Source organism: Panthera uncia (assembly GCF_023721935.1).
Source record: "Panthera uncia isolate 11264 chromosome C1 unlocalized genomic scaffold, Puncia_PCG_1.0 HiC_scaffold_4, whole genome shotgun sequence".
In the NCBI taxonomy this organism is placed as follows: Eukaryota; Metazoa; Chordata; class Mammalia; order Carnivora; family Felidae; genus Panthera; species Panthera uncia.
In genome coordinates this window covers 37,240,164-37,252,478 of record NW_026057585.1, presented here as the reverse complement: position 1 = coordinate 37,252,478, position 12,315 = coordinate 37,240,164, and the positions used below count along the sequence as shown (strand labels likewise).

At 34.8% G+C, this 12,315-nt stretch overlaps 1 protein-coding gene and 1 long non-coding RNA gene across 11 annotated transcripts in view; one reads left to right on the top strand and one right to left on the bottom strand.

The window, feature by feature from the left end:
• Nucleotides 1–12,315, top strand: part of ADGRL2 (adhesion G protein-coupled receptor L2) — a 189,009-nt gene that overhangs the window by 101,422 nt on the left and 75,272 nt on the right. For all 8 annotated transcript variants that reach the window (XM_049616922.1, XM_049616926.1, XM_049616923.1 and 5 more), the window contains one exon: nt 2,543–2,756. In XM_049616922.1, the coding sequence (XP_049472879.1) occupies nt 2,543–2,756 (214 nt within the window). The remainder of the gene's footprint in view (nt 1–2,542; nt 2,757–12,315) is intronic.
• The window catches only part of LOC125912464 (uncharacterized), a 73,753-nt gene that overhangs the window by 36,370 nt on the left and 25,068 nt on the right, over nt 1–12,315 (bottom strand). For all 3 annotated transcript variants that reach the window (XR_007454747.1, XR_007454748.1, XR_007454749.1), the window contains exon 3: nt 10,699–10,780. This is a non-coding gene — a long non-coding RNA (uncharacterized LOC125912464). The remainder of the gene's footprint in view (nt 1–10,698; nt 10,781–12,315) is intronic.

The following is a 12,315-nucleotide window of genomic DNA, read 5'->3' as shown; positions in this document are numbered from 1 at the left end:
CGTACGATGCAAAACCATAGACACTGTAGCATTGAATAAAGCAATATTCACTGTTAAGAACTCATTCAGTTCTGTGCATTGAAAGTATAAGTACCATGATCTCTCTTCTCCAGAAGATTCTATGTTAGAAATCTAAATTATTAAAATGTGTTGATTTTCGTCTCTTTTTCCTTTTCTTTTTTCTTACTTTACCTGTTTGGATGATTGTACCTAAGGATTAAAAATCCTCTCCGAATTACCAAAACAGCAGGACACTCAAGGACACAACTTCTTAAATATCTTTCAAAGGCAGGGGGAAATTCACTTAGAACCATAACTGTAATCCTGCAGATATCAACAACGACAAAAATTAAGGGCTTAATTTAAAAACCACAGTGCTTCATAATATCCTATATTTTTGACAAGTAGTGAAAGTTGTGAAATATGGCTCCAAGCCAGTCTTCTAATAATGTGTTCTAACATTCATAATATTTTCTAATAATATAAATTTATTCTCATTTATTAAGGAATTATAATTGCAAAGTATCTCTGCCTTTAAAATAGTCTGTACTTCAAATTTTTTATGATGCTTGTTTGAATTTCCATTAAAAATTTCCACAGCTTTTGCTATTGAAATGAAGCTCTAAAGCATCTTTTCAATCAAAACAAATATAACAATATTAGTTTAAACTGAATTATTTGTATGGGCAGTATGGTACAGTATCAGGAAACAGAAGAAGCAATAATACGTGTAAAAGTTTATTTACTTATGAACTTTCGCAAATAAACTTTGAGAGGTCGGCCTGTTTACTGTCTGTCTTGACATTTGTCCAGCTCCATTTCTGTATTCCTTCCTCATTGCTGGTGTGCCTCCCACATACTTGTAATAACCTCATAAGACCATAAACCCTCTCTTAGTGAAAACCTCCGATGTTTGGGGTGTGGAGCAATCCTCTGAAGATTTCTATGCTCTAAATTATGCCTTTTTCTGCTCTCTTCATTCCAGTTACACCTTCAGTTTTCTCAGTAGAACTGAGAGCTTAGCCAAGTCTGAGAATTGGTGATTTTTAAGTCATATCAAAGTGTAACCCAGTCACCCTTCTGGAGGACTGTTTGAGTGTTAGAAAGAAGGTGCATGTTTTACCAGGTGATTTTATTACATTGAATTAGTGAAAGGCATTGCACAATAACATTAAAGAGAACAGGTTTTGGCATTGCATTGACCTGGACATGACCCAGTTTTTCAACTTGAAGTTTATAACTTGGAACTGTTTAGTTCTGAATGTTAGGGTGCTTTTTTTCCCCTATAAAAAGGCATATAGGGGATAGTTTATGTGATGCAGAGTAATTAATTAAAAGGATAGAGAGAAGGAAAAAAAATACTGAAATTAGTGCTAGTCTTTTGTAAGAGTAATGTGCGAGATGGTGACAGGTTAGAGAATTGAATTAAAAAACTTGAGGCCGCGTTGAAGTTTTTGAGAATGGTAGCTAACCCATAGGTAGAACACCCAACCGTGAAGGTGGACCTCTTGCTCATATAGCTCCTCCCAGCTGTTCTTGGCTTTCTTTCTGTGTGTTTACCCTTTGTCCTAGGCTGTGTTACTACTTCATGGGGCCAGTGGCTGAAAACTTAAAATTCTCATTTTTTTATTCCATCTGGGAATCTTTTTTTCAGCACTTACGAACGGTCGTTTTCTGCACTCTTCCTAATACACCACACTTGAATTCATATAGCACTTTTAATTATTGAGCAGTATTATGTACATTATCTCATTTTAGAGTCACACAGGTAGGAAAAGTAACATCATACATGTTTCATCTCTGTTCTGTAGGCGACAAAAGTGAATCTTAGATAAATTTTGCCCTTCCCGGGTTATTTCAGCTTGTCGGACTGGATTGGAGCAGCGCTGGCCCACTGCTGCGTGCTTCCATTTATACCAGTTTTAAATAAAGTGTCTATAAATCTAAATCAGTTATTGTACCATAAGTGTATTACTATCATAGCATCTTAGTTTTTTTCTGGGTGGGGGGGGACTGCTAAGACAAATATTTTTTAAGATAATGCTAACAGCAATGAATATGTCTACATTAAATGAGAAAGTGAAGTCAGTGTATATCAGAGCTTATATTCCACTGCCTAAATGAAGATTGTTTCTTGATTAGGTGTTACATTCTCTATTTGTAAAACTTGTCATTTATAAGTCCATCGATTAAATTTGTCCTTTTTCTTTGGATTTACTCAAAAAGAGCCACTTAGTTTCTTATTGTGAATAGATTATACGTGAATAGATTATACAGATAGTATTTGCTAGAGTAATTTAAATTTTATTATACAGGTGAAGAGTCCAGCCAAAGATACATATTAAAAAAACTAAAAAATTCTTGACATATAGTAAAGAATCAAGGAGTTATTTAATAAATATATGGATGACTTAAACATACTTTTGGTGACATCTCTTGAATATAGACATGAATCATATTACTTGAAAATGCCTTATTAAAATAATTTATTTCATACATGTCTTAATTTTAATTTTCTTTCTTTCTTTTTTTCACTTTTAAGGTTTCAGCAGAGCAGCTTTACCATTCGGGTTAGTTAGGCGAGAATTATCCTGTGAAGGTTATTCTATAGATCTGCGATGTCCAGGCAGCGATGTGATCATGATTGAGAGCGCTAACTATGGTCGGACAGATGACAAGATTTGTGATGCTGACCCATTTCAGATGGAGAATACAGATTGCTACCTCCCAGATGCCTTCAAAATTATGACTCAAAGGTAGATGCTTCCATGTTATTATCCCGTTTTAGCTACTGCATCCAAAGTAGATGAATAGAGTCCATTCTCAGCCCATTTATTAAACTGAGTGAGGGTTTTACCTACTACTGTTGATTTCTACTTTTAAGCTTTCAACATTTAAATCTCTGTATCATTTTTATATAGCCTAACTTAACAGAAAGAATATGCAATATGCATCTTTTGATTTTTATATATCATAAGATACAGAGAAAAGAATATTTCAAATGTAATTTTGTTTTTTGGGCCTGTAGAGTTTTGAAATATTTTTTAACAAGAATGTTTAACTGGGTCTTTGGCAATAGTTGGTCTTTAATTTTTTTTAAGTTTATTTATTTATTGTGTGAGAGAGAAAGAGAGCGAGTATACACACCCACAAGTCGGGGAGAGGCAGGGAGTGATGGAGAAAAAGAGAATTCCAACACAGAGCGTGACTCGGGGCTCGATCTCACGAAACATGAGATCACGACCTGAGCAGAAATTAAGAGTGGGATGCTTAACTGACTGAGACACCCAGGTGCCCCAGGTCTTTAATTTTTTAATTAATATTTTTTACAGCAAAAATGGGCAGAGAAAGTACAGAGAGTTACTATGTCCCATTGCTACACAGGCACAACCTCCCCAGTTATCAACATCTTGCATCACAGTGGTCCATTTGTTATAATAGATGAACCCACACTGACACCTCATTATCACCCAAAGTTTATACTTCACATTGGGGTTTATTCTTGGTGTGGTGTATTCTATGGCTTTTGGCAAATTTATGATGGCACATGTCCACCATTGTGGTATCAGGCAAAGTAGTTTTGCCATTGTAATAGGTGTATAGTGATATCTCATAGTTTTGATTTACATTTCCCTAATGACATTTCATATTGAACATCTTTTACTATGCTTACATATTTTCTGTTTGTCTTTATTGGTGAGGTGTTGTTCAGGTGTTTTGCTCATTTTCCAATTGGGTTGTTCTTTTTTTTTTTTTTTTTTTTTTTTTTTCCTGAGAGACAGGGTGCACGAGAGAGTGAGCAGGGGAGGGAAAGAGGGAGGAGAGAGAGAATCTTAAGCAGGTCCCAGGCCCAGCATAGAGACTGATGTGGGGTTCATCTCACAACTGTGAGATCATGACCTGAACCAAAATCGAGAGTTGGACGCTTAACCAACTGAGCCACCCAGACACCCCGTTCATTTTCTTATTGTTTTTAAGAGTTCTTTATACATTTTAGGTAACAATTCTTAATCAGATAGGGCTTTTGCAAATATTTACTGTCAGTCTGTGGTTTATCTTCTCATTCTCTTGATCCTTAGCTTTAAAAAACAAACAAAATACAGCAGATTCAAGTTAAGAAAGCATAGACTGGGCTTTCTCTCTTTCTCTCTCTCTACCCCCCTTCATATATATATCTCATTGGTTAATATTGTGTTTTAAAAATGATGTGTTGGAAAGCGTTTTATAAAGTTTAAAATATATAAATGATACCTCTTCACAGGATAATTGCCTGCCTATCTCTAGATAGAATACCAAAACACTGCTGACAATAGTTATTGCCTTTCCTCTGCCTTAACACACAGCACATAACTCCTGGTCTCTCTCTTTTTTTTTTTACCTCACTTTTGCTACACTTGGCATCTTAATTAAAATTCTCTTACATATAAAATATTAAAATTGTGGTTAGTTATGGCCAAACTAGTACAATAGTATCCAGCAATTCTAGTTATTTGGAACATAGAGACTCTCTGAAGGAACATTTCAGTATCATAGAGTTTATTATACATTATTGCTTTTGTGTTTTGTTTACTAGGAAAACCCTTCATCTTTCTATTCAAAGCTTTCACCCTCTTCTCCTGCTTCTTTCCCCACTCTGGACTCAATATTCTGTCTCGTTTTCTGGCTTATTTATTAGTCTACCTTAAAGTAGATAGAATAGCAAATTTTCTAGACTGGGGTCTGGTCAGTGTAGGGAAAATGAAAATATCAAGGGGTGGTAAGAGATGATGAAGAAAAAAATGAAAAAACCATTTAACAAAAAATCCATGCCATAGTAAGATGGGTACAAATTGCTGCAAAATCTCTGATTTCACAGAGACTATGTATTAGCATATTTTTTTATTGATAGCACATTATGAGTAGTTTTTCTTTAATGTTAATGCTGATCAAGATGCTTTTTAAGAAACCAGAGAACATATACAATACTTTTGATAGATTTCCATCAAAATATTTTTTATTTTTGGGGTGCCTGACTGGCTCAGTCAGTAGAGCATGGGACTCTTGATCTCAGGACTGTGACTTTGAGCTCCACATTGGGTGTAGAGATTACTTAAAAAAATACGTAAAATCTTTTTTTAAAAGTTTCTATTTTTAGTTCTTAAAGTGTTGTTATTAAAAACTTAACACAAAATCTTATTTGCATAAATGGCATTTGAGAAAGGTTTTTTAAATTTAAAACAAATTTCATTATGGATTATGTAGTATTTTGAATCAAAACATAACTTACCTTCTTTGGAAGAATGGATTCTGTACTCCCCTAAAATTGTAACACAACAGTTTACACATACTGTATCAAAAGTTGGGAACTGCCCATGCTAGAAAGACAATAAAGGCAGCCACTAATAATTGACTGTTTATCCATTCTTTATATTATTGAACTGTTTAATTTAATGATATTAGATGAACATCTAGAAGTAGGCCAGAGAGAAATGGGAAGTAAAGAATTATTACATAAAATTACATGATTTTACAAAATTGACAGGCAAAAAAGCAGTGGAGTTGGTACAAAGAGAGGGTCTGAAAAAGCTGGCCTTAAGGAATTATACATTGGCGGTCACTTATCTTTGTGGATTTATACATTTAAACACATAATTCAGTATCCAACAAGATATATGTCTTACCACATTTATATCTATTAAATATAATTACCTATTGTAGGAAATGTGCAAGATAATATAGCAAGTTATTTTCATTGTTTCATGATGTTATAAAACCAGGGCTGCATTTTTTATAATTCTTTTAAGTTTTTATTTACTTATTTTGATAGAGTGAGCAGAGGAGGGACAGAGAGAGAGGGGGGAGAGAGAGAATTCCAGCATTCCACTGTCAGCATGGGGCTGATGGTGGGCTTGAACCCACGAACTGCAAGTTATAATAGAGCTGAAACCAAGAGTCAGACACTTAACTGACTGAGCCACCCAGGAGCCCCAATAATACTTTTAAAAGGCACCAGAGTTTTGGGGTATTTAAGTTCAGTGAAAGCATAGACTTATTCTCTGTAGCCTTGTTATCAAAATATCCAGTTGTGATGTTTTAATGCAAATAAGGTGTTAATTCCAAAACTAGCTGTAGAAACCCCATTTTTAAATTGTATTATGCTGGTAGCTTATAATTATTTAGTCAGCACAATGACAATTTAAACAAGAACACTTTTGGGGGCGCCTGGGTGGCTCAGTCGGTTGAGCGTCTGACTTCAGCTCAGGTCATGATCTCATGGCTCCTGAGTTCAAGCCCCACCTCGGGCTCTGTGCTGACAGCTCAGAGCCTGGAGCCTACTTCAGATTCTGTGTCTCCCCCTCTTTCTGTCCCTCCCCTGCTCTCTCTGTCCCTCTCTCTCTCTGCCCTTCCCCTGCTCTCTCTCTCTCTCAAAAATAAACATTAAAAAATGTTTTTAAACAAGAACAGTTTAGTGACAATGAAGACAATATTAAGAGGACTTAAAATGAGTTTCATAGTGGTAGCTTATAAGAGTTCCAGTCTATGAGTGTCAGAATATAAACCTTTAAGGAAGTCTGCCATATTTGACTGGTACATAGTTTAAAATAGCTGGAAGAAAATATGTAGATAATATTTTTGCAGCTGAATTATTAATGAATAATTATTGAATATCTTATTTTTTAAGTAAGTGTAGGGTTTGAACTCTTGGCCCCAAGAGCAGAGTCTCATGCTCCAGACAGGCAGCCCATTTTATTTAAGTATATCCCTGTTTTTTTTTAATTGAAAAATAATTTTCAGTATTCACAAATGAAGTAAGATTTATTTTTACCATACTCCTAATAATTTGGCAAATTATCTATTTATAATTGTCAGAAAATGTGATATTCAATAATGTAGGAAAAGGCATTTTTTTGGCTTTAAGAAAAAAACTTCTCTTTTGAAAGCTCAAATAAAAGCACTTGATGTTTTCTATTGAATTTCTAAAACACTGTGATGGAGATAAACACAATTATCAATACCATTAATATATGTTTGTCCCCTTTCCTTACTGTCATCACTTCAACAGTTAAGAATCAAGTAAATAAATACACTTGTAATTCTGACTGTGGTGGTGGTAAAGTATTAATAATTGTTACTGATTCTTCATTTTCTATTTCCTGTTCATTTAAAAGTGTGAAACCAAGGCTCTGTCAGAAAGTGATAGTACACTTGTCTTATAAGTACACCAAATGGCTCACCCTAAAAAGTGAGAAAAGAGCTTCTTCCCTAAAATGATTTTAATACTCTATAAAATAATCACCATTAGAGAGAGTATTTTTAGCACTCTTTGAAGATAATATAGTGAGGTTCCTTAAAAAAAATGTGCAAGGGGTGCCTCGGTGGCTCAGTAGGTTAAGCATCTGACTCTTGATATTGGCTCAGATCATGATTTCGTTTTTCGTAGGTTCGAGCCCCACACTGGGCTTTGCACTGACAGTGTAGAGTCTGCTCGGGATTCTGTCTCTCTCCTCTCTTTCTGCCCCTACTCCCACCCATCTCAAAATAAATAAATAAATTTAAAAAAAATTTGTTAAAGAGTAAAAAATGTGCAATAGTTTTAGCACTTTGATTTCATTAAAGCAAAAAAGAAACAAAAAAAAAAAAACCTTACTACAACTCTGAAGTATTTGATGAATAAGTAAATTAGAGTTTGCTAACAATGTCGGGTTTTTGCAGCACTTAGGGACAATCTAGTTAGTGTCTTAAAGTGATGTGCTAAATTGTATCTGAGATCCTCTTGTAGTGTCATTTATGACTATCCCTTTGTTCAAGTTCTTCTCTCTGAGAGCCTGACCATTCTGATTAAGGTAGATTGCTGTCGTTCGCTATGCTTTATAATATCCCCTTAAGTTTTGTAGCACTTTGGTTTAGAGATCTGAAAGTAAATGTGTACTTCCCACTCCCCTCCTCCAATATTTAATGTTAGGGTAACATGCATGGGTAGGTGAAGTTTTACATGTAGAGTATGAGTTACAGAGTTAATTCATACTAGCAGATATGCACCAGTGTTCTTCTGTCAATAAATACAAAGAGGTTCTAAAGGTAATAATGTATTCCTCTCAAGATAGAATACATGCCTCAGGTTTTCCCTATGGTAGGAAAGGTATATTTTTGCCATTGACTCGAAAATAAGCTGTTTTTGTATTGAAATTGACTAAGACAAAAAAGGACTGTCCTACAAGTGGAGAACTAGCTTGTTCCTTTAAAGCTTCTGGCCAAAATTTTAGCCCACATATAGATAGCAACTGGCTAGAACCTCATAGCAAAACTATGTTACGTTTCTGGGTTTTTTTTAAAGTTTATTTATTTTGAGAGAAAAAGAGTGCACGGTTATTAAATAAAATTCAGTGTATTTTTGGTAGTTATACTACTCATATCAGTTTATTTGGGAACGGGTTTGCCTATAAATAAATGGTTCAGCAAGCGATTGCTTATATAGATTTGGTGCTCACAAGAGTGGTGAAGGAACATATAGATGAAGCAAACATTAATGTAAAGTTAAATTTGCTGGTGAATAGGTGATATCATTCACAGACATTATGTAGTTTGAGCATGCAAAAACTCTAGAGAACACCTGAATATAAGGGACAGAGGTAAAGTTGCCATCAAGGAAACCAGGACAGGCACAGAAAGATAATGTCTCATAAAGCCAATAGTAAATAGCGGTCGTAATAGTAAAATAATAGTGAAGTATAAAAGATGTACACTTTTTTCCTTGTTGATATTGAAGGTTTTGTTCTGTCTAGATAGCCCAAATAAAAGAACATTTAGGCTTTTCATGATAGAGTTTCAGAATAGATATCAAGAAAATAGAATTCAGTCTTGCCTAGACCAGAAGAATTAAGTATTTCCCTAGTCACAGAACCAACAATGAATAAATACATGGCCTAGATTTATAAAGTAAGTACACTATTCAGGGACTTACGTCTTAAAAGGAAAAAAAATCTAGCTTCTAGAACTTGGGTACAGTTTCATTAAATTAAGCTAAGTCAGTAGGTGACAAAACTTATTTCAGAGCCTAGATCTTTTCCAACAAGGGTTGGGATGATGGAAGTAAGCTCAAATATATAGGAACCAGATCAATTTGTTCCTGTCCTACATCCCATTCAGTTACTTTTCCATCCTTGAATTTCTCTTTTGTCAACCTATCAGTGTCCCACCCAACTCTTTACAAGCATAATCACGTTTTACTTAACATGTCAACCCAACAGCAGCTCAAGTAGTGACAGTTTCTTTTCCATGACTCATTACATTACAGCAGATGTAGAGTGAGTCTGGAAATTTAGTGCGTATTCACAGCGTGCCGTTAGAAGTAAGACTCCATGGAAAGGACCATGCCTGCCTTAGTTAGGAGTAAGCATGAGGATCTCTCCCTCTGCCTTTCCACCTTTCATTCTTACTACTAGTCAAGGCACATAGACTTTCTTTGGGGGTGGGTGGTGGGGACATACGTGATTGTTTAAAAGAGTTATTGAATAACATTGTTAGACTGCTGAGGAACTTGGGACTCATCATATTTTGGCTCTGTTTCTTTTTTTTCAACGTTTTTTTTTTTTATTTATTTTTGGGACAGAGAGAGACAGAGCATGAACGGGGAGGGGCAGAGAGAGAGGGAGACACAGAATCGGAAACAGGCTCCAGGCTCCGAGCCATCAGCCCAGAGCCTGACGCGGGGCTCGAACTCACGGACCGCGAGATCGTGACCTGGCTGAAGTCGGACGCTTAACCGACTGCGCCACCCAGGCGCCCCAGGCTCTGTTTCTTTACATCCGGAATCAACTGTCATTGCATTCAGTACATTTTGTTTACACGACAGCACATATATTCTCCTCACTGATTTAAAAAATATCCTTGAGAAGTGGCAACATGATATGCCTTTTTCACTTTAAAAGGTTGAATTATTTGCTATAAGGGCTGAAACTTTAATTCGTTTAATACCTAGAATCTCATTAATATCTTCATGACATGAAAATTTATTATTAAATAATAATTAATAACTAATCCCATTAATTCTGCTAGCTAGACTTTAAAAATCCACTTCTGTTATTTTCAACTATACTGATAAGATATTGTGTATAAAATATTTAAAAGATATATACACATAGTCATACAAAACCTTCCTATGACAACTGATGAATATTGGAAGCTTCTCAGAATTTACCAAGAAAATCCACCAAAATGCAGTCACAATTCTGCTAGTGTCCTCTGGCAGACTTCATGATTATAGATTTCAGTGTGGATATCCTCTCCTTGACATACCGCCCTCTCAACTTTTATATTGATCATTCGGTCTTCATAAAGAAGCTTTGTATCCAAGTCAGAGCTTTCTTATAGAAAGAGTTTATTTAATTATTTTTTTTATCTCCTGATCTCTCTTTACAGGTAACAATATACTTAAAACCTGTTTTTCTAAGATATTCATATCCCATCCTTATTAACGGCACTTTTTTAGAAGAAAAAAAATTAGCCAAATCTGCTTTTTCACCTAATTTGATATTTTATAATTTATAATTTTAATTTTATAATTTATAATTTTATAATTTTGGGGGTTCGTGTATTTTATTCTTGCATTATTGTAAATACTTACTGGTCAGGGATACTTTTGCTTAGTCTGTTTATTCATTGAACGTATTCATTCTCATAGAATTTAAGCCTGCCATTTCTGAAGAACTATGTTCTTACCTTTATGCTGCTTATCCCAAGTGCTTTTATCTATCTGTGGTGTCAGATTTATCAGCCTTTTGTCCATTAAGATGAAATGTATCTGGGGAAAAATGAATAACTCAGATGCTACTAACTCATCATCTGTGTGCATTATACTTAAGTTATTTTCTGTTAGGTGATGGATTTCCACGAATTCTTCACTTTTGGCCGAGTTGTTTTAAGACAGCTAATGGAATCACAAGCACCTCTCTTTGGCCAAGGATTGGGAGGTTACTAGTATAGACTCTTGAACCTGAGTATAGTAATAAATAACCATTAAAGCTCTAATTGGTATATCTAATTGGACACATACTTTGCATGTCACTTACCGATGGGCATTTAAACCAAAGCATTCATTATAGGAAGAGGAGACTAGTGGCAGTAATAAACATGAAACATATTAAACATTCACATTTACTATGCAAGAAAGACTAATAAATTGTAAAATGGCTTAGAAGACAAATAAATATCCCTTACAACCCTGGTTATCAAATGTAGAAGAAAGAAACAGTGTCACATCAAAGATTCTGCTCTACAGGGTTCTCTGTTTCTCCTTTTAAAATGAAAATTAGTAAACAATTCTACTAGATAATGAGTACTAAGAGAATAAGTGTGAATTAACAGTTTTCTCTGGTACTTACGGTTAATATGTGGGTTGTTAACCTTTTATAATATGTCTTTTGGTCAAGGAAGCTAGGACGATTTTCCCTATGAACAAAACATTACTGATCTTCAGTGTTTCCTAAGAATTAAGAGGTTTGAATAATACCTTAAAAGTCTGAATTTGATTTTGGTTTTGGAGAGATACTGGGCGGATGAGGGAAAGAGAAGTTAGATTTTTAAAAGGAAAAACCTATCTCATTTCAACTCTAGTGATTTTGGTTCAGTTATTATTTTTATTATTTTTTTAAGTTTATTTATTTATTTTCAGAGAGAGAGAGCACGAGCAGGGGTGGGACAGACTGACTTGGGACTTGAACTCACGACCATGAGATCATGACCTGAGCCGAAACCAAGAGTGGGACGCTTAACCAAATGAGCCACCCAGGCACCCCTGGTTTTTATTTTTAGAAGTTATCTTTATTTTTGAAACCAAAGTGGAGAGGTGAAGAAAGAAAAGCAAATGTAAACATTGATTTGACATACAGATTTTAATATTATTGTAAATACTCTGTTCATAATCCCTTTCATAACCTTGAGTATCATTTACTCCAGCTTTCTTATTTGAAAGCTATTTCGGATGAGATTACAGTGATATTTTAATAGTACATATATTGTCATCTACCTTGTAGTTTTTTCTCACTTAGAACATACCCTGCTTCACACTATAATACTGGTTTCTATTTACAAAGTCAACTTAAACATTAATTGTGTTAACTGACAGAAACAAAGTCCAATTTAGACTTATATTACCTAAATGTACTAGATAATCAGTGTTAAATAACTGAAAGCACACTGTATCTGCTTATATAAGACTAGTTTCAAATACCCATTTGAGTTTTGTTTTGTACCTAAGTGTGACTTCTTTTTAGTATGTAGCTGCTCCTTGATGGCATACTACTAGTGTTGTGTATAAATATAACTTACAAGCATCCT